Raw genomic sequence first — 26,362 nt, forward strand, 5'->3', positions numbered from 1 at the left:
GACTTTAGCAGTGATCATCATACTCTGTCTCTTAGCCTTACTAAAACCACACTGTTCATCGTCTCTTCTAAAACCACACTGTTCCTCTTCTTTCCAGAATGATTCTCTGATTATAGAACACCTTCACTAATTCTCATTGGTCGTCAGCTATTCTGCGACGTGATTCGTTATTCCAAATTTGGAGCAGATCTTTCTGGAATCTCACACCCCTTTGCCTCCGGCTCGCTATGTGACGTAAACCCTGTGACGTACGGTGACCTTCACCGCCTGACACAGTTTCCTCTCGTCCGCAGCGGAACGGCACGTTAATCAGCTGGTGCTCGTTCACGCGTAGACCCGTGTTACATTACGAGAATTGAACCAACCTCTCTAAGACCAATAAAATACCATTTGGACGGGTACAATACCTCATTATGATAGGAAGACTGGTGTTTGGTGTGCTGTTAGTGCAAGACGAATAATTGGGCCTATTAGTTCAAGATGACTGTAAATGCAGGGAGGTACCAAGATGGCATTTTTATGCTGTTCTTCCATCATTTAATGGAAGGAGAAACATTGGACATGTTTGCAGACAGAGTGATCAGTGCTGGTCTGTTTCCCCCTTGTTCTCCAGATCTAACAGTGTGCGATTTTTACTTGTGGGGTGAACTGAAAGAAAAAGTGTATCAAACAAATCCTCACACATTGGAGGAACTGAAAGAAAACATTATGAATGAAATCAGAACCATTACACTGGCAGAACTCACTCATGTCAGCCAGAATGTGGTTAACAGATACAATGCCAGAAGCCGAGGAAGGACGACACTTCCAGCATCTTTTATAAAGTAAGATTTCATGTAAGATTGTATACACGCTTAAAGCAGGGTGGCCACGCACGACATAAGTTCGGCTGAGGCAACTGCCATGGCGCAGAGTACAAACACCATGCATTCACTCTGTGTTTATAAAAGAGACTCTGTATAGAAATTTAGAATCATGAGCAGGATGAAGTCTTGATTTGACAGTTGTTTGTTCCTCCTTTCCTTTATGAGTGGTGTGTATGATCTTCCCCTGCCTGTGACTGCAGAGAACTTGAAAAATCCATCTACTTATATTGACCCGTTGAGATCCTTTTTCTTTTGCTGTGTTTATGTTGTGTTTCTAGTCTGTTTGAATCAGAAGAGGGAAGAGCAGGAAGAAGACAGGAGGTGAAACATGAAAATACAAAAGTAGGACAGGCTCCACATTATCATCATCAGATCATCCCAGCTTCATCAGAAGGGTGGGCTCTTACACTCATTAACAGATCTTCATTCTTGATGTGGAAAGAGTTCCTAGTGTTCTTAGTCTCTTGCCACCTTTATGGATCTGTATCATTTTGCTTCTTATCTTTCCATGTTTATCCACCTTTCTTGTTATTCTAAACTTCCGATGGCAAGACTGAAGATCAGTCAAGACAGACCCTCAAGGAGCATTGATGTCTGCTACCCTGATGCAGCTGGGGAGCAGTGATGAACTTTTTGGGGGTTGAGGAGGATGTGGAGATCATCCCTGTCTTTCTGTGTTTTCATGTTTGACCTTCTTTCCTCTTTCTACTGCTTCCTCTTCCTACACTAACTTGTTACTAAGTTTATCCTATTATGTGTTTGCCATACTGGGGGACTATGGGATGAAGGGTAGATTATCAAAATCAATCAAAGGCATTTATGTTGACAATTGGGCTGTGTGAGAATTGATGATAGAATGAGTTCTTGGTACAGGGTACTTACAGGGGTTAGACAAGGCTGAAACCTTTCATCTTTGTTTTTCATAGTTTACATGGATCATCTGCTGAAAGGTATTAAGTGGCAGGGAGGGATTCAGTTAGGTGGAAACGTAGTAAGCAGTCTTGCCTATGCTGATGACTTGGTCTTAATGGCAGATTATGCCAAAAGCCTAAAGTCTAATATCTTGGAACTTGAAAATAGGTGCAATGAGAATGACTTTCCAAGACTAAATTGATATCATGGTAAGAAACCAAAGAGAACTGAATACCAGATTGGGAATACAAAGCTGGAACAGCTATTTAGGATATGTGTTCTCCCAGGATGGTAATATAGTAAGTGAGATTGAATCAAGGTGCAGTAAAGCTAATGCAGTGAGCTTGCAGTTGCGATTAATAGCATTCTGTAAGGAGGAGGTCAGCTCCCAGATGAAACTATATTTACATTGGTCTGTTTTCAGACCAACTTTGCTTTACTGAAGGGGAAGCTGGGTGGACTCAGGATATCTTATTCATAAGTTAGAAGTAACAGACATGAAAGTAGCGAGAATGATTGCGGGTACAAACAGGCGGGAACAATATCAGGAGGGTACTCAGAATGAAGAGATAAGGGCTAAGTTAGGAATGAACTCGATGGATGAAGTTGTATGCATAAACCGGCTTTGGTGGTGGGTCATGTGAGGCGAATGGAGGAGGATAGCTTACCTAACAGAATAATGGATTCTGTTATGAAGGGTAAGAGAAGTAGAGGGAGACCAAGACTATGATAGTTAGACTCAGTTTCTAACAATTTAAAGATAAGAGGTATAGAACTTAATGAGGCTACAGCAGTAGTTCCAAATAGAAGATTGTGGCAACGTTTAGTAAATTCACAGAGGCTTGCAGACTGAATGCTGAAAGGCATAATGGTCTATAATGATGATGTATGTATGTATGTATGTATGTATGTATGTATGTATGTATGTATGTATTCCTATCATGTTCATATCTCACTGTACATGAGATGATTTGACACTTGATTGTTTCCTTTATTTCAAGATTGTTTTTTCTTCTCCATTTATCTAGTGTTTCTAGTCTTTTATCATATGTATTTTTATATATACTTTTCTTCCATTTTTTTGGTCTTTATCTGACTTTCTTCTTATCCCACACTTCCCAATATTTTTTTTTTCTCCACAGTCTGCTTTACACGACACCAATGCAGTAGGTCTTATGATGATGATGGGATAGGAAAGGGCTATGAGTGAGAAGGAAGCAGCTGTGGCCTTAATTAAGGTACAGCCCCAGCTTTTGCCTGGTGTGAAAATGGAAACCACGGAAAGCCATCTTCAGGGCTGCTGACAGTGGGGTTTGAACCCACTATCTCTCGAATGCAAGCTCATAGCTACGTGATGAAAACCGCACAACCACTTACTTGGTACACTTCCCACATGAAGTTTGCCTCTTAATGAATGTTGATGCTCATCCTTCTGATGAAGCTGTCCTCGGATTCTCCCGCCATTAAAGGCCATATGATAAATATGAAACGAAATGAAATTGCATGTGGCCTCCGGAGAGGCCTGGTGCAGGTCTTCTGTTATGATGTCCGTAGGCGACATTCACATCGTGATGAGGATGAAATGATGATGAAGACATCACATCGCCCAGTCCCCATGCCAGGGGAATCGACCAATTATGGTTAAAATTCCCGGCCTTGCCAGGAATCGAACCCGGGACCCCTGTGACCAAAGGCCAGCATGCTAACCATTTAGCCATGAAGACGGACAATATGATAAATAAATTACCCATTGAGATGAATTTAAACTTTGTCAAACATGATCAACAGCAAAGTATCTAAATCTCTGTCATGCATGGATTGTAGCACCTTGTGGCAGAAGTTAACATGAGGGACTAGATCTGCAAAATTTAACTTGTGCACTACGGAAAACTTATAGGGAAAGAAGTTCATAATTTTAAGCCCTCTCAGCACTGACGTGGGCGAGATACTACACTCCTGTTCTAAACAGCTTGGCGGTTTATGAGGGCTGACCTGATGTCTGGTTCACATGTCTTCAAGTTTCTTGTTATTTAAGACCCTCTTTTTATAATGCATTTTTTTTGGGTTTAAGATGGATCCACTTGTGGGCCACTTTTTAAACAGTGAAATAGTTTTGATGGTTTAGAACTTTTGCGGGAATGTTCACAATATGTTTGCACACACCTATCATATTATTTCTTTTATAAAATATATGTTTCAGCAATAAACACTCGCTGCTTAGTGATGTAATTAATCATGATTGATAATTGTTACTGTGTGCACTGTATAATCACAATCACTGAACACGTCAAGTAAATCATGTCTCACTGGTACGAGTACAGAGGTCTACTGATGGCTGAGCCTTACAGGACAGAGGATAGGACAAATATGTTGTTGTCTCCCCTCAGTTAGCTTCTTGCTCATCCCTTGAGTGAGAGAGTACAGCCTACCCATACCATCAGCTCGTTATGCACACCTCACTTGATTTAGCCATAATCTCTTGTTTTGTGATCACTGTATATTGCAATAAGAAAAGGGAAACTCTCTACAATTAGAAGTAAATTAAAGGTGGTAAAACTAAGAGACATATATCAGAATATTATCTTGATTTGTAGGTTTCATGAACATGAGCTGGAGGTAGGCAATGTTGCTCGGTCTCTTGGATTTCACCATGTGTCTTTGTCCCACCAAGTGATGCCGATGGTCCGCATAGTTCCGAGGGGTTTTACTGCTTGTGCAGATGCTTATCTCACCCCTCACATCAAGAAGTATGTCCAGGGATTTGCTTCAGGCTTTAAAGATAACCTGAAAGGTGTCAACGTTCTTTTCATGCAGAGTGACGGTGGCCTCACACCAATGGACATGTGAGTATTATGATTCGACTTTGTTCCTTGTCTTAACTAATTAATAAGTCTTTTGTTCAATGTTGGTACAAAAGTCATACAAGGTTATAATGCAGCACCTGTATTGGCTAGGTTAGTTGTTTGTTTTCTTTCTTTTGCTAACTGTTTAACGTTACACGTGATAAATTTCATATCTGAGCCCATATTATCCTTGTATTAACTTGTGAAGTCCTTACATCGAATGTTCCACCTTTACAATACCATAAATTGTCTTTATTGATAAGACTACATTAAAATATATTAATGGTACATATTTCATCCTGCTTTCGAGACATCTTCAGTCACAAATAAAAACCATTAAAAAGTGTAGTAAGGACACAATAAAACTATTAGATAAAAAGTCTATGCATCTTATAGCACGACATGTTGGCATCTTGTCAAGTCTTGAGTCTTAAAACTGACATGAACATGGATATGATGTGAATCACAATGTAACTTCGTACACGTACCCACCATCTTGCATTAAATCTGCAATCCACGGACGTAGAGATATATTAACTTGTGCAACATTTGGACGCTGTGATTCACATCATATTCATGGTCGTGTCAGTTTTAAGACTTAAGACTTCACAGGTGCCAACACGTCGTGCTATAAGATACAAAGAATTTTTATCTAATGTTTTTATTGTGCCCTTACCATATTTTTTAATGGTTTTTGTTTGTGACTGAAAATGTCTCAAAAGCGGGATGAAACATGTATCATAATGTACTGTAGTCTTGTCAATAAATATAATTTATGGTATTGTAAAGGTGGAACATTTGATGTAAGGATTTCACAAGTTAAAAATATTTAACCTGCAATAATAGAGGTAGGTTTCTGGTGATGCTGGGATGGAAAAGGACGAATATGACTCATCTGTATTGACTATACATAGGTATTAGTTTATCACTATGGAGTCCGACTCGTAGGCTGAACGGTCAGCGTACTGGTCTTCGGTTCAGGAGGTCCCGGGTTTGATTCCCGTCCGGGTCGGGGATTTTAACCTTAATTGGTTGATTCCTACGGTACGGGGGCTGGGTGTATGTGTTGTCTTCATCCTCATTTAATCCTCATCACGACGCGCAGGTCGCCTACGGGAGTCAAATAGAAAGACCTGCACCTGGCGAGCCGAACCCGTCCTGGGATATCCTGGCACTAAAAGCCATACGACATTTCATTTCATCACTATGGACACTCTATCCCCAGCCGGCAGCCTTTGAGTTCTAGTGGTTCACTAGTTTTTGTCCCGTAACACTCTTCTCAGCTATTAATGGCATATGCCTGAGTTCCTAGTGGCATGTTGTTACCAAGCTGCACAGCAATTGGACTAAGGTTGTTTTTGCTAAAGTGCATATATTTATTGTGCTCATATCCAAAGAACTAAGTCAGTTTCTGCCATATCATGTAGTGTAGTCAATGAGACACCATCAGGGGGTAGCATAGGGAGTAGGATTGATCTTTTGTTGGACTAAGGCTATTTTTGCTAAAAGCTCTTCAATTATTTTTAAATCTTGCTGCATGTTTGGTGTAGACCATGATGTTATCCCCACCTGAAAAGCCCTCAAAGAATCATTGCATTCTTGTGTGATTTTTACTTCATGTTCTAGTGGTGTTGAAATTCTATAATCAAAGTTGGGAGTTGCTCAAGGTCACTAGCTCCTACACTTCACACATAATAGCTAATTTAATGAGTACTGGAGTACTAACCAATGGTTTCTCTGTAATAGCAACTGTTCAAAGCATCCTCTATTTTATGTTTGAGTGATTGGTCCTATATTTTTATAGTTTCAATGGTTCCCGAGCCATCTTGTCAGGGCCTGCTGGTGGAGTGGTAGGCTATGCTGTCACAACCTATGGTAAAGAAACAGACCTGCCAGTAATAGGATTTGACATGGGTGGCACTTCCACAGACGTCAGCCGATTTGCTGGAGAATACGAGCATGTGTTCGAGTCAACTACGGCTGGAGTAACCATCCAGGCTCCTCAGGTGAGATTCAGTTGAAAAACTTGGCAGAATTAGAAACAAATGATGAAATCCTAAGGATAGCTGGAATAGAATGAGAGAATAAAAAACAGATTTGAAGTTATTTTGTAGGTTTACTTGAAAATAAATAAAGGAGAGGTAGGGACTGCCTTTGCTGCTGCTAGATTTCCACTTGGTCAGCTAAGATGTGAATCTTAATGGATGCAAGGGTAGAATTTTTTTGTTTGAAAAATTCATCGTGTCAGGAAGGGCATCTGGCCTTAATTTCCTGTCCAAAACCTAAATTGAAGCGGAGTGGCTCCAGTGTTCCTAGAATTATCTCAGATATGCTGAAGATTTGAGAAAAATATTTATCTCTTGTCATTGTCGTGGTCATCGACATCGTCATAATAATCATCAATAACAATATCATCATCATCATAGCATATTTTCCATCATTATAGTCGAAGCTAAATGTATCCTCTATTTGCTGGGATATCTGTTAAGCAGAGCTTAAGGTCCAGCAGCCAATTTCGTTGCTTACTTAGCACTACCCGGGAGACATATGTAGGGTAATTTAAGGTTATACCTACGGACGTAAAGCGATGCTTGTCTTCGAAACCGACTTTCAAGCTATTAGGTCGTGTTACGTACATTTAGTACGTGTTGAAGAGATGTTAAGTACAGAACAAAAATGGGCAACCAGACACCAGTGGGATCCGAACCCACAACCTCCCGATTTTGCGTTGGTTGCTCTATCAATTGAGCTATGGTGGCCTAGGCCATCTTTGTTCTGTTTGAAAGGATCTAAGCTACAGGTCTGGTACTACTACCATAACACTGTAGAGTGCGTTTAAGTTGCCCGTTGAGGGCCAAGTCAATGAATATAGAATTTTCATGACCGCATTGTAATCGAAACCAACTTTCAACCTATTAGGTCGTGTTTCGTACATTTAGTACGTGTTGAAGAGCTGTTAAGTACAGAACAAAAATGGCCAACCAGACACCAGTGGGATCCGAACCCACAACCTCCCGATTTCGCGTCGCTTGCTCTACCAATTGAGCTATGGTGGCCTAGGCCATCTTTGTTCTGTTGGAAAGGATCTAAGCTACACGTCTGGTACTACTACCATAACACTGTAGAGTGCGTTTAAGTTGAGGGCCAAGTCAATGAATATTGAATTTTCACTACCGCATTGTAATCGAAACCGACTTTCAACCTATTAGGTCGTGTTACGTACATTTAGTATGTGTTGAAGAGATGTTAAGTACAGAACAAAAATGGTCAACCAGACACCAGTGGCATCCGAACCCACAACCTGTAGCTTAGATCCTTTCCAACAGAACAAAGATGGCCTAGGCCACCATAGCTCAATTGGTAGAGCAACCGACGCGAAATCAGGAGGTTGTGGGTTCGGATCTCACTGGTGTCTGGTTGGCCATTTTTGTTGTGTACTTAACATCTCTTCAACACGTACTAAATGTACGTAACACAACCTAATAGGTTGAAAGTCGGTTTTGATTACAATGCGGTCGTGAAAATTCAATATTCAATGCTTGTCTTATTTACATGTATTTATAATGTATCCTTGTTTTGCCATACAAAATAATAATAATAATAATCATCGTAGCATATTTCTGCAGACACAGCATCCACTCTTTGGATCTTCAAATGTAACTTCAGGATACAATCATTATTGATGGTGTCCTTCCACTTCTGCTTTGACTGCCCACATGGTTGCTGGCCTTTGTCTTGTTGGTGGTAAGTGGTTTTAGAAATGTTGGAGAGTACTGCCTTCAGAAAATATCCATACCATAGAAGCCAGCTTTCTCTCCTCTTTTCTGTAATTATTGATGATAAAATAAATTTCTTCTGAATGGCGTAATTGGCTACAGGGTCACATGAGATCCATCAGAACATTTGCATCATTGTGGCATGGATATGGCTTTTGACACTCATCATTGTTGCCCAACACTCAGATGCCATACAGTGCAAGAAGACCTTTAAGCCATTGATTTGAGCCAGGCTGGCATTTGTTTGTTGCATAGCACACCACTCAATTCCACCCTATGCATCCAGGCCACATTAACTCTTGCTTGCACATCACCACCGATACTACCGTCACCTTGTAGGTAGCAGCCAAGATAGTGGAATATGTCTACCTTTTCTAAGTTTTGTCTGTTGATTTGGTGTTCCCGGAGTTGTGACAGTCTCCAGATACGTACTTAGTTTTCTGGATACTCAGGCAGGTTTCAAAATGGTTGACGTGGTCATTTAAAGACTGGACCTGTTGCTGCGGTTCACCTCTAAAGTCTTCTTCTTCTTCTTCTCGTCTTCTACTTTCGTTTTGGCTGATTACGGACCATGTTAATTCAGCTGCATCTGTTTCTGGGCTTTAATCCTCATCCAGTTCACCTTCATCCTTTCATTCTGCAACCTCCTCCTTTCTTCTGTCCACGGCGCTTGGGTACGGGATCTAACTTTTCCTTGAAACCCCTTCGTGGCCTTGATCCTCAACTCGTAAGCATCCCTGTTGCTGATTTCTGTTCCTTGTATTCTCATTTCTTCCAGGTCCTTCTTCACCTCCTTATACCAGTGTACCGTAGTTTACCTGGTCTCAAAAAATCTTATTATCTGATTCACCGGGTTATTTCTGTAGACATGCCCGAAGAACATGGCTCTTCTCTTCCAGATGGTATCTTCTCCATCTTGAGATATAGTTCTCAGTTTCCTTTCTTTCTGTATGATCCATCTTCTGTTCTTTGGGGTCCCAGTATCTTCCTTCAGAATCTTTCTCTTCACCAGTTCCACCTTCTTGACCAATCCTGTTTTTATCAGGTTTAAACATTCAGCTGCATATAAAGCCTCCAGGCGGATCACTGTCTGGTAGTGTCTTAGTTTTGCATTGATCGAGATATTCTTCTTGTTGTAAGTGTTCATAGTTTGTATGCCAAGTTCATCGTGTTGATTCTCGATAACAGTGCCTCTCTTTCTGACAGGTTATTGTCTATCCACTCTCCCAGATATTTGAATTTCTCCACTTTCTGAGTCCTTTCTCTCTCAGCTGTCATCCATCTGGGTGCTGTTTTGATTTTAGTCATGTATTGTGTCTTCTCAAAGACATCTATAGGCCTGCCTTACTTGTTTCTTCCTGGAGTTGGGCAATTTGGTTCCGCGCCTCCTCTATTGACTCTGACAGAACCACAATGTCATCCGCAAAGGCTAAACAGTCAACTCCAATTCCTTTGTTCTTGCATCCCATTGATATACCACCTATTCCTTGCATTTTTTGGCGCCATTCTTTAACCACTTCGTCAAGAACACAGTTGAATAGAAGGGGACTCTTATTTACATATTTGTTTCCTCTGAGTAGTTCTGCAGTTAGTGTTGTAACTTTTTTCTTTCAGCTTGATGTTAACACTGTAGCTGCAGGAGGTGGATCCATGCTGTTCTTCCGGTCGGGAATGTTTGTGGTGGGACCAGAATCAGCTGGTGCTCATCCTGGGCCTGTCTGCTATCGGAAGGGCGGACCTCTCACCGTCACAGATGCCAACCTCTGTCTGGGAAGGCTACTACCAGAGTATTTCCCCAAGATCTTTGGCCCTGGAGAGAATGAACCTCTTGACAAGGAAGCTACCAGTGCAGCTTTTCAGTCTTTAACCAAAGAGGTGAGGGAACTTAAAAACTCAGGGATAAGATTTATGCAGGAATTTTATCTTCCCTTGAATTTACTCTCTAATAAGACCTTCCTTTTCTTTCTTTCTGATTTTAAAAAACAAATATTTGAGGAATTCTTATGTGTTCATAGTTAAAAAATTGCTATAGCAAATAATTAGGGACCCCTTATTTTGTCATGAATGGTTTATTAATGAATTCTTGTAAGGTACATGCTATATATGTAGTTTCTAATATTCGCTGTGCAGTTTGCGAGCATTTTACAATCGCAAAATATTGTTAATTTTAGTAAATTTTACCAAGAATTTTAATGTAATTCATCATTTTTTGTGAATTTCAGTATTCTTTTTGTTATTTTGGACAAATTTTTGCAATGAAAATTGAAATATAAAAGGATAAAATCAGAAACATAGAAATCAGAGAGATAATTGGATTCTTTAAATTGCAAGACAAGGTAGAACCTGAAATGGTATGGACACATGATAAGGGTGGAAGAGGATAGAGTTCCAAAGTGATATTTACAGCAAAATTAATAGGAAGAAGACAATGGCGAAGGCCCAGAAAGAAAGTGGATGGATTCAGTGAAGGATAGTATAGAGAAGACAGGAGTAAAATTAGTGGTTCTTGGGCAGACGATAGTGTGCATATCACACATGCAGAAGTAGAGTATGCCATAAGAACAGCGAAGAATGGGAAGGCTCCAGGCCCTGATGAGATGTATACTGAGATACTGAAACTCCTTTCGTTATTAGTTGACCTATACAACAGTATTCACCGCAGTGGAACCATTCCTGTGAGACTGGGTCAAATCAACTTTTGTAATATTGCCTAAGAAAGCCAATGCACAATTCTGCAAATGAATATAGAACAATTAGTTTGATGAGCCACGTTCTGAAAGTATTCCGAAAGGTCTTGCATGTGAGAATTTATCATAAATCTGTTAAAGTGTGATACGGACCATGAAGTTGATTTTATGTAATGTGAGGAGAATATCGGAACCTCACAGTTTGGCTTCAGACATGGTTTTGGTGCTAGAGAGGAAATATTCAGTCTGCAGGTATAAGTCCAACGATGCCGAGATGTCAATGTCGACGGTTTTGCTTGTTTCATCGATTACGAAAAAGCCTTTGATACAGTCCACCATGATGAGCTTACGAATATTCTTCGAGAATTAGGACTTGATGGGTGGGACATCCATATTATTGGTAATCTCTACAGGAACCAGAGTGCTGGCATAAAAGTTGATGGTTGTGTCTCGGAAGAAGTCTCAATTAGGAAAGGAGTTTGCCAAGGCTGTATTCTTTCACCCATGCTTTTCAACATCTATTCAGAAAAGATTTTTCGAGATGCTCTTTACAGAAAGACTCAAGGAGTTGCGGTTAATGGTTTCATCATAAATAACATCAGGTATGCCGATGACACTGTGCTATTTGCAACCAATCTCCAAGATCTACAGGAACTATTTAATGCTGTCACTGAAGCCAGCAGCGCCATGGGCTTGAGGCTTAATATAAAGAAGACCAAGTGGATGGTTATAAGCAGGAAAGAAGATGGCATTCGAGGTAATCTCACAGTAGCAAATGACCAGGTCGCAAGAGTGGCAACATTTAAACACCTGGGATGTCACATCAGTGATGACTGCGACCTTGTTCATGAGATCCGATGCAGAATTGAGCAGGCCAGAACTTCTTTTCAGACACTCAGAAAACTTTTGACATGCCGTGACATTCCCATTACACTATGGACACGACTACTCCGGTGCTACATTTTCAGCATTCTGTTATACGGCGTTGAGGCATGGACACTAACTGAGACCACGTGCAAGAAGTTGCAAGCATTTGTAATGCGGATGTACTGAAGGATGCTGAAGATACCTTGGACAACTAAAATGACCAATATAGACATTTTGCACCATATGAACAAAGAACCAGAAATTCTTACTACCATCAAGAGAAGGAAGCCAGAATACTTTGGTCATATGATGCGGAATAGTAGATACCATCTTCTGCAAGTAAAACTCCAAGGGAGAATTAATGGAAAATGTGGTCCAGGGAGAAGTAGGACATTGTGGCTCGGCAGCTTGAGCCAGTGGTTTGGAATGACAAAGCTTACTCTGTTTAGAAAGCTATGAACAAACAACAGATCATGCTACTGTTCGCCAATGTTCTGCGAGGATATGGCACAAGAAGAAGAAGAAGAAGAAGAAGAAGAAGAAGAAGAAGAAGAAGAAGAAGAAGAAGAAGAAGAAGAAGAAGAAGAAGAAACTAATTATTAGTCGAACATGTTTCATTCCTTAGGAACATCATCAGCTACTTAACATTGCTTAGGTGAAATTACTTAGAATTATCTTCTTCTTAAAAGAACATCTTAAAATAGTACCTTTGTTGTACTTAAAACAAAACTAATTTAAAAAGATAAAAATAAATAAACTAGGTGCAGAGGGTTGAATGATGTAGTGAAGTGGGAAGGGGAGATAAATCTGCTTACTTTTGTTCATATGTAATGTGTATGTTTTCTCAGCTGTTCAATTTTTAAAAAGTTTTTGAAAAGGACTTTTTCGAGTCGATGTTACGTCTTAATTTAAAACTGTTCTCTTCAGCTGCTCTTCTTTTCCAAAGTGAGTGTTGTCATTTGATTTAACTTGGTGAAATTGGGTCTCTTGAATTTTTGTTTATTAAGGGTTCCTCTAAAGCTTATTGCTGTCTTACTGATGTTATGGAAAAGCTTAGCAAATATACGGTATTAAACACAGGTGAAAGTTTACTTTTAATGATTTAATGCATGCATTGTACATTGTGTACACATACAGTGAAAGCTGCATTCATCACTCCTGAATATTGCAGGGGAGTATTAAAAATATGAGAGAAAATAATATGGAAACACGAGCTTGTGAAAGTATTGTGTCGATGCATAAGTTTGTGCGGTTCTTATATTATATTTTATTTTATTTTATTTTACTGTCATTGTCATGCACTGTAAATCACAATCACTCAGTGATGTATTCCCTTCTACTCTCTATGACCTTGTGCCAACGTTCAGGTAGCAGTTGAATGCCTCGTCTGTAGAAGTGTTTTGGTTTTGACTGTAAGAAATCTGTTAGCCATAGGTCAAGAGAAGCTTAGTCAGGAAACACTTGCCTCTGAATGTGGTTAGAAAGAGAGCAGAAAAGATGGAAATCTGAGGGGGCAAGGTCAGGAAAATACGGAGGACGAGGAAGAGGCTCGCAGCCAATTTCAGCAATCACACCTTTGGTCAGTTGTGCTGTATGTGGACGAGTATTATCATGGAGCAATAAGACTGGTTGTTGTCTTTGTCTTTTGTTGTCAATAGCAGCGGGAAGCCGTCTTAGCTGGTCACTATACACAGCAGAAGTAATCGTTATGTTTTTTGGAAGAAGTTCATAGTGAAGAATGCCATCTTTGTTCCACCAAACACACAAGATGATTTTCTGTGGATGGGCACTATCCTTGGCATGGGGAGTTGCTTTTTTGATGGGCTGAGCCACTCTTTCCTCTTCTTCATGTTGATATACAGGCACCATTTCTTGTCACTGGTGATAACGTTCGAAAGGTATGCTTCGTGCATATCACAAGCCAACCGGTGCCGGGCAAGCAATGATGAACAGATGTTTACTCGTTCATTTTTGTTACTGTCACTTAGCACATGTGGTACCCATATACCTAATTTCTGTACGTTACCCATCGAATGCAAATGGCGTACAATACTTGACTGATCACATTAAAAAAATTGCACCATTTCCATTTGAAGGTCTTCCAGAACATGGATCATCAGAGAAGTTAAACGTCCTGCTCAAAAGCAGGAAAACTTTTTTTGTGCTGTTCTTTGAGCAATTACTTCATTCCCATACACTTCACAAATTGTTCTTGTAGCTTCTGCCGCACTGGATCCTTGGTTACACTCAGTGAGTAAAATGTGTCAGAAATGCTCACTTTTCTCAACTTGACATTCACAAATAATATGTTCACAATCAAGAAAACCTGTGTTTCACAACACACAAACTCCAAACTCAGTTAAAACAATGGAATGATGATAAGTAATCCCTTCATGCTGTGTTGCTGCCAACCCAAAAGAATACCCTACGAACTTATGCAATGACCCTATAACAACAGAGTGGAGAGATGTGGAGAAACATGAGAGAACAAATGGGAAAACCTTTGCACACTTGTTTGCTCCTTTCATATAATTATATTACTATCCCATTGGGATCCTTTCCTCCTCCTGTGTTTATCTCATCTTCCTATTATTTTACCATCTGTATTTATCTTTGTTTTATGTTTCTTACGTTTTCCTGTACTTATATGCCACATGAAGACTGAAGATCTGTCAATAGAGCCCTTCAGTGAGTGTTGATGCTCACCCTCCTGATGAATCAGAAACAAGCTATTCACAGGATGAGAGGAGATGAACACAGAAAAACAGGGATTGAGAGCCTATCCTTGTCCTCTTGTGTTTCCATGTTTGTCCTCATCTCCTATTTCTGTTGCTCCCTCTTCCCACAATGTCCTTTGCCTTTCTTGTCCCCCTCCCCTCCCTCTCTTCCTCTGAGAGTATAATTATTAAAGGACATAATAAAAGTATAACAAAAATTTGGTTTCTTATGCAATAATATTTTATTTTTAACAGATTAATGATTTTCTGGCCTCTCAACCAGAGAGCAGACATAAAGACAAGATGAGTGTGGAAGAAGTAGCAATGGGGTTCATCCGAGTTGCAAATGAGGCCATGTGCCGCCCCATCAGAGCTCTAACACAGGTAAGATTATCGTGGACAATAATAATGCATCAGTTCTACACAACACAAACTCAATTAATAATAATAAATTCTATAGATTAGTAGCTGTCCGTCCACCTATGTCGGCCAAACAGGTAGAAACTTTGACATGAGGTACTTAGAATATGTAAATTCACGTAAATTTAATAGACTAGCAAATGTACCCGTGCGTCGCTACAGTGTTCTACATTGTACACGGAATTCTACATAAATTATTATTGTCCATCTTAGTGCTGCTACCCTTGTCGCTATCTTCCCAAGCATAATATTTCCAATGAATGAGAGTGTCCCATAAAAAATAAAAATGAAAATCCACAGCCTGTTTCCAGTTATTTGACCGGGTTAGGAATGGAATGAATGAAGCCCCCATCTAGTGGTGAGGATAGGAATTGTGCCGGCTGCTGAGGCCTGTCGCACTTCTCTGGGGCAATGATTAATGACTGACAGATGAAATGAAATGATATTGGAGATTGTTGTGGGAATGAAAGATGACAAGGAAAACTGGAGTACCCGGAGAAAAACCTGTCCCGATCTATATTCATTGAAGTCGATTTATATTGATCTAGAAAGGGTGTGTCTGTTATTATTATTAATACTTTACAAATTGATAGTGACTGTCAGCAGGAGGGCATCTCCTGTTGTAATCAATTCTCCCCACATTTACTTTAACTGGCAGTAGGAATGTAGTCCTTCTCCAACTCCTATGTATCTGGCATTAGTAAGGAGGGCTCACCACTTTAATGAAGAATTCCCTTCTCGGTTTGACTAGCAGAAGGAAATGGAGCATGCAATTTTGTCCATATCTCCCCAGCCTTATTCTGTCTGGCAGTAGGCAAGGGTGCCTGCTATTATAAACAAGTTTACCCATTTAAAATGTGACTGGCACTAGGCAAAGTGCCTGCTGTTATAATCAAAACTCACCAACTTACTTGTGATTGGCATTAGGAAGAAGGACCTATCATATAATGATAACAGCATAACTCAAAATGGTTCAGAACCAAACATGTGGAACAATAAGGGTCCAGGATGCACAATTTTTCCAACTTGCTCTACTTTTTCTAAAACTAACAACTCCCCAGGTGAGATAGCGTAATAACCAACCAATAGTAATCTAATGGTGAAAGAATTTCTGAAAGCTGCTTTAAAAGATATTTTTATATCATGTTTTTTGAAAATGTTAGAAATCTGGTATATCGTGAATTATTAAAAGTGAAAGTGGAAAATAAGGTTACCGGTCTGTTAGTTTTTTCTTCTTTAGCGAGATTAGTGGAAAGTCGATGTCTGACTTTATTTATTATTCCTTCAATGAAAAGTTTATTATATCTGTTGGCCTTTTCTATGTTTTTGATGGTGTTTAATTCATGTAATAAGTTCATTTCTTAACATTGGGATATCGAATGCACAATGAACCATGATGTACCGTATGTGTTGATATATCTTCATTTCTGCTCACTTACACCGGTTTAGGTAGTCAAATTATACCATAGAAACACCAGCTTCTTTACACACATCCATTTATTATGAGCTGTTGACCACAACTGCACTTTCACACACACCATGCAGTCCAAACGTTCAAAGAACAAAAGCAACCGAAGATAAACCACGCCACTCAATTATCTCAGTTACCAACACATAACCTCAATGTTGTATTCCTTAAAACTATATACACATGACATTTTATTTTTATGAGAAAACCACACTTACAACACTCACCCCCTTTTCTCAAAAAAAAAAAACAAAAAAAAAAAAACTACATTTCAATAAACTGTCCTCTGATTGCAAACCTATAAGCTTATACAAACTCTTAAGCTTGTTGCCAGATAAATTCTTTGTGAACAGGTGTGCAGCGTTTCTCTCTGATGCTACATATACAAACTCAATGGACCCCTTTTCTACTAGCTCTCTACATACATGGTACATGATGTCAATATGTTTTGACCTTTCACTCACAATTGTTTTTACTCAATTTAATTGCTGCTGCATTGTCAGTAAAAACTTTACAAGGTATATCCGTAAAGCTTTCCAACCCTAGCTCTGATAGCAAATCTTTCATCCAAGTTACTTCTTGAGATCCCTCTGCCATTGCTATGTATTCAGCATCCATGGTAGATCTAGCAATACAACTCTGTTTCTTACTATACCATGATACTGCTCCCCCTGCCACTGTGGTTACATACCCACTCACTGATCTTCTAGACTTAGTACCTCCTCCCCAATCTGCATCACAGAAAACTTGTACTGACTCCTCACAATTTTTGAAACACAACTTCAAATCTCTAGTACCACTTAGATATCTCATGATATGCTTCACTTCTTTCCAATCTTTAATCTTAGGTTTTTGACAATTTTGACTAACTTTACTTACTGCAAATGCAATGTCAGGTCTAGTATTATTTGATAAATATAGCAAACTTCCTACTGCACTGCGATAAATGGTACAATCAAATTCCTGCTCATCATTTTCAGCTGCTGAATATCCGCTTGGTAAAATACAGTCTTACTTAGTTTACAGTCACTCAGAAAAATCAGCAAGTAATTTGTCAATGTACAAACTTTGACTCAACATAACCTCTTCTTTTGTCTGTTCTATTTTTATTGACAGTAAGTTTGTTGCTTTCCCTAGATCTTTAATCTCTAACTCATCTGCCAACCTTATTTTAACCAACTTAACAACCTCTTTGTCACCTATTGCAATGTCGTCAACATACAAGACAATAATACAACACTCCTTTACATACACACATGGTTCTTTGATACATCTCTTAAAATCTAGCCTTCTTATTATAGCATCAACACAAGCATTCCAGTCTTTACTCGAATTAGGTAGTCCATAGATGCTTTTCTTCAATTTACATACATAGTTTTGGACATCCTTTTCTACGAACAATTCTGGTTGTTCCATGTATACCGGTACAGTACAACTGATTTCACTGTTTAAGTAAGCACTAGTTACATCTAGATGTTCTACAGTCCAACCTTTACATACTGCAATACCTATTAACAGTCTCATTGTTTTCCTCTTTATAACAGGACTAAATGTTTCATCAAAACTAAGGTTCATCTGTCTCTTAAAACCTAGAGCAACCAACCTGGCCTTATATTTCTGAATGTTACCTTCACTGTCATATTTCAATGAAAACACCCACGTAGAACTACAGTAATTATCTTGACATTTTCTGGTCTTTTTACAATTTCCCAAACACGCTTCTTTCTCATCTTATTGATCTCCACTTTCATGGCTTCCATCCAGTTAGCAGACTCCTGGCTTGACATAGCCTCCTCAACTGTTCTAGGTTTCACTACCGTACATTCGCATGTCTACCTTCCATCACTGCCTTACAGTCTGCACAAGTCTCACCTTTCCTCTGTCTTACTGACCTTCTCAGACTATTCCCTGGCTCTTGTATTGCTATAGACTCAACCTCTAGTTGTTCCTCTCCGGTCGTTGATTCAACAGCCAATGTTTCCTCTCCGTCCTCTTCTGTGTCTAACTTAGTCCCTAATTTTATCTCTGGATCTTCAGTGCACAGTATGTCAAAGTATGTTTCACCACCCTCTGCCTTTGGTACATTTATCTTTTCCTTGATATCAATTCCAGGGCTTTTCACCTTAAAGGGAAATATCTGCTCCTCAAATACCACACTTCTCCTCACTATTACCTTTTTCCTTTCAAGACTCCATAACCTATATCCATCGTTAGTATCTGCCTCTTACCCTATTACTGATTCCCATACATCTTTCAACAACAGCTCTTGTTTCACCTTTAATGCCCACGAAAAATAGTTCTCCATTGTAAGCTTGGCAACATTCCTATTCAGTGTTTCTTCACCGGTCCACGAGGTCGCCATTTTTCCCATCAATAATGTGACAACTTGCTCTGTCCGTTAATTCTCGTTACTCCATTTCAACTTATATTGTCCGAAATTTACTGCGGTGTTTTGGCGCTCTGGAGCTCTGGGCCCATAACCTGTTGATATATATTCATTTCTGCTCGCTTACACCGTTTTAGGTAGTCAAATTATACCATAGAAACACCAGCTTCTTTGCACACATCCATTTATTATGAGCTGTTGACCACAACTGCACTTTCACACACACCATGCAGTTCAAATGTTCAAAGAGCAAAAGCAACCAAAGATAAACCACTCCACTTAAGTATCTGAGTTACCGACCCATAACCTCAATGTTGTATTCCTTAAAACTATATACACATGACATTTTATTTTTATGAGAAAACCACACTTCCAACAGTATGCAGCATGTTTGTGGACTAGTGGATGTAAAGAGACTTGATGAATGGTGTTTATGGTTTGTATAGGTTTCCTATAAACTCTGTAGCTGAGGGAATTATGGTGTCTTGAGATTGTTAAGTCTAGAGAATTTATTATATGTTCAGTTTCTGATTCTAGAGTGAATTTGGTATATGGATCAAGTGTGTTTAAGTTTGAAAGGGTGGTGGTAGCATCGACCAAGTTCTCATCCATTATAACTATAGTATCATCTATGTATCTGGCCCAAAATTGAATGTTGCTGCAATGAAAAATAGCATATAGCTTTTAGTGCCAGGAGTGTCCGAAGACAAGTTCGGCTCGCCAGATGCAGGTCTTTTGATTTGACGCCCATAGGTGACCTACGTGTCGTGATGAGGATGAAATGATGATGAAGATGGCACATACACCCAGCCCCCGTGTCAGCGAAATTAACCAATTATGGTTAAAATTCCCGACCACCCCTCCTGGGCCTCCTGTGATCAAAGGCCAGCACGCTAATCATTTAGCCATGGAGCTGAACGAATGTTGCTGAAAATATTACTGTTAAAGATTCCAGTATGTTCTAAATTATTAAGGTAGATTTCAGCTAAAATTCCTGAGGCCGGTGACCCTATCATTAGACCATTTTGCTGGTATATAGTGTTGTTAAAACTAAAATAATTGTTATTTAAAACAAATTTTAAAACAGAAGTAAGTTCGAGAATTTCATGTTTACTTAATTTACTGTATTTTGTCAGATTCTGTTGTGTAATGGAACAAACTTCAGATATGGGGATGCTGGGATACATGTTAATGATATTGAATGAATGGATGGAGTGGTTAGGTGTAATTTTAAAACGGTTGATTTTGTCAACTAGTTCTTTAGTGTTTCTAATAGATTTGTTGGCTAGAAAATGGAAATTTCTTTTTAAGAATCTTTGAATGAACTACGATGTTTTATATAAAGGACTGGCGTAGGGATGTGGCGATCCCATTGCCCAGTGGGCAACCACTGCAATCAGCTTCTCGAGTATTGGCGGGTAAACCATAGACTTAACTGACATGAGGAAATGTGTGTCAGGCACTGACAATCTGGTGCATAACAAAGTAAGATCCATGGTAGGCCTAGCAAGCCAGTGGTAGCGTCTTCGAATTGCTTTCAACAATCAAACGAGTCTCGGATGGAGATAAAAAATAATACTGAAATTGACAAAGTCTTTGAGCAGATCTGGCAGGTATGACGACCAATATGGCTCCGATGAAAGACAGATATGTCCGAAGAACAATGTAAGAATTGGGACTATGAATATTTTGACCCTGACTGGAAAAACTGAAGAACTTAGCGATATGATGAAGGAGAAAAATCTATCCAAATTGGGAATGAGTGAAACAAAATGGAGAAAGGCAGGTAGCAAGATTCTCAGAGATGGCTACAAATTAGTATTGAGTGGATACAAGGAAGAGGCCAAAACTGGTGTAGCTTTCCTGATAACAAAATACATGGACGCCATTACCGAAGTATCCTACACGAATGATAGGATCATTAAATTATCTATGCAGCTGGAGGCCACAAATTACATGGTAGTGCAGGTATATGCACCACAGGTTGGATGTAGTGCTCAAGAGAAGGAACAATTCTGTCAAGATCTAGAAGATATAATTGATGAAGAAAATGTCATCATCATTGGGGACTTAAATGCCAAGTTGGGACAGACGGACTTGGTTATGAGGAAATCATTGGACCACATGGGTTTGGGAACAGAAATACAGAAGGCGAACAACTGGTTGATTTGTGCAGAAGAAATGGATTGATCATCAAAAATACCTTCTTCCAAAAATAAGACAGCCACAATATAACAAGATATAGCTGGGATGGAAAACATGTCGCTCATCGACTATATCATCACTAACAAAGGAGGAGGGAAATATGTAACTGATGTCAAAGTTATCCCCAGTGAGAGTATGGACAGTGATCATAGATTATTGATTGCAGACTTAAATCATGTGGCTAACACAACCCCGAAGAAAGAAAAAGAAAACGTAAAGTAAAGACTTGGAAATTAGAAGAAGCCAAGCTGAAGGAAGAATATAAAGGGAAAATGAATACAATAGAAGAAGAACGGAAAATTTTTAAGGATACTTTGGTGGGTGAAGCTAAAGACCTGTGTGGAGTAACAGGATCGACCATGAAAGAAAAGGACACCTTGGTGGAATGACAGAGTCAGATGGGCTGTAAAAGAGAGAAATTGGGCAAAAAAGATGCTAGACAAAGAAAAGCAAAGAAATGCACAAGATCCAGGTGGCCAAGAAATAACTAAACTACAGGAACTCTACAGGGCAAAAAAACTCCAAGAGGATAGTAAGAGAAGAGAAAGAGAAAAAATGGAATGAGTTTGTGGAAAAGTTGGAAGAGGACAGCAGAGGAAACAAGAAACTTCTTTACAGAATAATTAAAAACAAGCGAAATAACATAGAAGACATCAAGGTAATAGAGCAGGACAGTGGATCAGTAGTACGAGAGGAAGATAGAATCAGGAAAGAATTCAAGACCTACTTTGACAATCTCCTGAATGGAGAGGCATCAAATGTAATTCAAAACAGAGAAGAATCTGGAAAAAGTGAAGAGCCCAGTAAAAATATGGAGCCACCAATCACATGGCTGGAGATAGAGAAGAGCCTTAAAAGTATGAAGAAAGGGAAAGTTGCAGGAATAGATGAGTTAAGTGTGGACATGCTAAGAGCAATCCAGTGGCTATATAGACTCCTAAATGTAGTATGGGAGAAAAATACCATCCCAGAAGACTGGAAGAAAGTTATAATTGTACCTATATTCAAGAAAAGCAGCAGACGGAGTTGTACCAACTACCGTGGCATCACTGTACTCTCTCATGAACTAAAAATTCTGGAAAAAATTATAGAGAATAGACTACGAGAAATTGTAGAACCACTTTTAGAAGAGGAACAATATGGCTTTAGGCCTGGAAGATCAACAACAGATCTTATATTTGCTGTCAGGATGCTGATGGAAAAACATTGGAAAAAAGAGAAGCCTTTATATCTACTGTTCCTTGACATCGAAAAGGCCTATGACAGCATACCAAGGGAGCTTATTTGGGAGTGCCTGAGAAAGTTTGAAGTTTGAGACAGTCTAATTTCAAAAGTTAAGGTGCTTTACGAGAAAACCAGAAGCTGTGTACAAGTCGGTTCTGGACTGTCAGACCAGTTTGAGACAAAAAGGGGAGTACAACAAGGTAGTGTTTTGTCGCCCCTATTATTTATCATTGTAATGGATACCATATTAAAGGCGCTAAAAGAAAGGGGCAACAAGACTTAAAAGCATTTGCATTTGCAGATGATGTAGTAATTTGGGGTAACTCAGAGAAAGATGTAGAAGAGAGACTGCAGGGGTGAGTCAGGAGTTTGAGAGATATGGATTAAACATCAACAAGGCTGAAATGGTGGTGTTGAAGGTACAGAAGGGTGACAACCAGCCAGAAATCATGCTAAATGGCACTAAACTGGACAGTGTCACAGAATTTAAGTACTTGCGTAGTATAATGTCCAAGGATATCTTAGCTAAATATGAAGTAAACAGTTGAATCAGCAAAGCAATACATTTTTACCTCCAAGTAAGACAGCTACTATGGGATAAACAAATACCACTGAAAACCAAGATGACACTGTATAAATCATACTACACCCATATCCTCGCATACAGCCTGGAAACCACTACATTAACAAGAAAGGACAACTCGAAACTCCAAGCAGTAGAAATGGAGTTCCTACGCACAATGATCCAGAAGACCAGGAGGGATAAAATCAGGAATGAAAAAGTTAGAGAAGATGTAGGACTAGAAGACTCCTTACTCCAGTAGATCCAAAAGGCAAGACTGAAGTGGTTTGGTCATGTGAAAAGAATGAGTGCCAACAGGTCTGCAAGAAAGGAGTATGAAAGAGAAATCAACCAACCAACTGCTTTATCAGTTCCCTTCTCAGTTGTCTGTGTTTCACTTGACTCTTTTGGCTATTGTACAAAAGAAAACTGTTAGTCCCTTGTGGTAGCTTACAACCTGACGTACCTGTGAATGGGTTTCTTTTGAAATCCAAGTCCATGTCATGGTATTCCCTCCTGCCATCAGTAGAGGTACCAGCACTGCCACTTAGTATACTTTTCTCATTATCAGGACCTTCATCAATAAACTCATCTACACAGTCTAATTCTGCAATATCTTCCTCATCACTTCATTGAAAATCACTCTCACTATTGCTGAAATCAACATCACTTTTATCTAAAAGTCTGGCTATTTACTTCTCGTGCTGCTTGAAGGACGCCTTGTTGTTAAAGAACTCACATGGTCTTCAAAGAATGCCCACAAAGCCTGATTTCAAAGAGATTTTAGCTATACATGGCTTCGAATTGTTGTAGAAAGATGGTAGTAGCTTACTGTACCTGTATTTCATGCGTGTGTAACCCGACAAAGGAGTTATTATAGGGAAGAAAATCATGTTGGGCATAAGATCTATGCAGGATATTCTTGTTGTCAGGCATAGCCCGCCGTGTGAGTGCTAAGGGTTAAAGAGACTTGAGGATGCTCAGTATCGAGAAAGTTAGCAGCTCTGCTTACGAACATTACCCAGGATATGCCACGGGGAGGCCTTTTTCACATGATGTCAAAATATTTGTCTTCTGTGTTGTTGTTCTTAATCGTGTATGTATATATTTCCCACCTTTTTATGCGTGTAACTCTTTCTCTCTATTTCTAATGTCCATATTTCACCACCACCTAGCCACTGGCCATGTGTGTTTGCAATGTACGTCTCTCGACCATTTGCTGACGTACTGTTGACACTGCTCCAGTCTTCTCCTTTCTTCTCAACACAGTCCTTCACTCACTTCAGCCATCTGTCCCTCTGTCTCCTGCTGTTCACTTCTATCTTGTGCATTCTTTGTGGTATTCTTGAGTCCTCTGTTCATTTGACATGTAACTCTTTCCCTCTAATTTTAATGTCCATACATCACCACCACCACTTAGCCACTGGCCATGTGTGTGTGCAGTATACATCTTAGTTGTTAACATCAGTAATTCTCTCCCATTCTGTTTCTTCTTGTAGCCCCTAGTCTTCTCTTCTTTTCATTACCCAAGTTACCTGTTAACACAGATGTTTCTTGCTGGGATCAGTTGTGCTCTTATACTATTCTTGTTCCTTAGTATTGCTCCAATGTGTACTTACAGTACAGTGTTATGCTCATAAGAATTAATTACTAATTGAATTGTTTATCATGTAGGCCAAGGGATACGACACAGCACGCCACGTGCTGGCCTGTTTTGGAGGAGCTGGTGGCCAGCATGCTTGCTCGATTGCACGAGCCTTGGGCATGAGTACCGTCTTTGTCCACAAATATGCCGGCATCTTATCTGCCTACGGTATGGCACTGGCTGATGTAGTGCATGAAGCCCAGGAGCCCTGTGCCAAAGTTTATGAACCAGGTCAGTGAATTCTCTCATTCTGTGTAACGAAGAGGTGGAATTTTATTTAAAGTCAGGTTTGTTACCAGTAGTCACACAAATTTTGATAAAGCAAAGATTAAAGGGTTACAGGCTTAAAACTGGATATTCATGTTTAACTATCAGGAGTGTGCTGTTACTCACATAGAAAGGTTTTCTGTTTGATGCATAGCATAAGGAATGTGTAAAATACATTTAAAAAATAAAGTAACAGTTTATGGAAAACTAGAACTAAGTGTAAAAACGAAAAGTGGTAGTTCCTATGATGGTTAAGGTAAAGGAAAGGCTTTTTAAAAAATCTGTCCGGAATTTCTCTGTGCTCTTATATTGAAATACTTGCATCATACTTAGCCAATTTATGTTTTGCATTTTGCATGCTGTGTGTGTCACTATCAGATTCTAAAACACTTAAAAGTGTTTTTCAGTGTTATGCTTCTATGTTTTATTATGTGTTCTTTGTCCCCTCCAGAGAACATTGTACAGATACATTCCATCTTTGTCCTCCCACATTGTTTTGTCAGTATGTGTTCCTATCTGGATGAGCCATTTATTTGTTCCTTTTCATTATGCAATTTTAGTTAAGTTAGTGCAGGATAGTCCTGTACCTCTGACTTGAATCTATGTACTGACTAACTCTTAGCTTATATTGCTTCAATTTGACATGTCCGCATCCATGGCCTTTGTTCCAAGGGGTGACAGGTTCAACTCCTGGCTGCGCTGGGGATTTTAACTTTCATTAGTTAATTCCTCGAGGGCTGGGTATTTTGTGCTCTCTTCAGCATTAGAATTCATCTTAGGTTGGGCCTCATCCTCACCGACGTGCAGATCACCTATACGGCATCATCTCGGAAAACCTGCCTCAGGCCTCTCCGGAGGCCACATGCCTTTATCATCATCATCATCATCATCATCATCATACTTGTTCAGATTTCGTACATTTTTGTGTGGTACTGTCCTTTCATACCAAGTTTTTGCTTTGTGTTTCTGTCTCTCCTTGTATATAATTCGGCAAGGAGTGGGAAATTGCTGGAATTCTGCACTGTATGTTGTATGACTGTGAGAAATAGCTCATTCTTTAGATCATAATTCCAGAACCTCAGTAAAAATAAAATCATTCCTTTAACCTCTCAGCGTGGGACGACTTTCACTAGCTGGCTACCCTGTGCTACGGGAGAAGTATAGCACCAAGCATGCTATGTGTGCAGGCTTTTACTTAATCGGGCATAAATGACAAGCGGTTCAATGAATTTTACCAAAATGTTCAGTATGCTGTTAGTACATAAACACATAAACAGCATACTGTAATTTACTGGAATTATCCAAGGTCAATGAAGTGGAAGAATCTTCTGACCTTTCAAATCGACCAAGAGATATGGCTGAACCAAATATAGAAGTAGCTGGTAACCAGATTTTTTGAGAAATAAGATCTTAATACAGGTTTCTATACTATGCTCATTAACATACACAATACATACAACTACATACGTTTCCTCCAGAATAACCGATGCACATTCATTTACCTTTGATCAGAATGG

General features: G+C 39.4%; 1 protein-coding gene across 2 annotated transcripts in view; it reads left to right on the forward strand.

The window, feature by feature from the left end:
* LOC136875423 (5-oxoprolinase) overlaps nt 1-26,362 on the forward strand; it is a 352,212-nt gene that overhangs the window by 114,688 nt on the left and 211,162 nt on the right. For both annotated transcript variants that reach the window (XM_067148979.2, XM_067148980.2), the window contains exons 4-8: nt 4,373-4,621; nt 6,426-6,627; nt 10,012-10,272; nt 14,924-15,052; nt 24,608-24,809. In XM_067148979.2, coding sequence (XP_067005080.2) covers nt 4,373-4,621; nt 6,426-6,627; nt 10,012-10,272; nt 14,924-15,052; nt 24,608-24,809 — 1,043 coding nt within the window. The remainder of the gene's footprint in view (nt 1-4,372; nt 4,622-6,425; nt 6,628-10,011; nt 10,273-14,923; nt 15,053-24,607; nt 24,810-26,362) is intronic.

This window comes from Anabrus simplex, chromosome 6, assembly GCF_040414725.1.
Source record: "Anabrus simplex isolate iqAnaSimp1 chromosome 6, ASM4041472v1, whole genome shotgun sequence".
Classification (NCBI taxonomy): domain Eukaryota; kingdom Metazoa; phylum Arthropoda; class Insecta; order Orthoptera; family Tettigoniidae; genus Anabrus; species Anabrus simplex.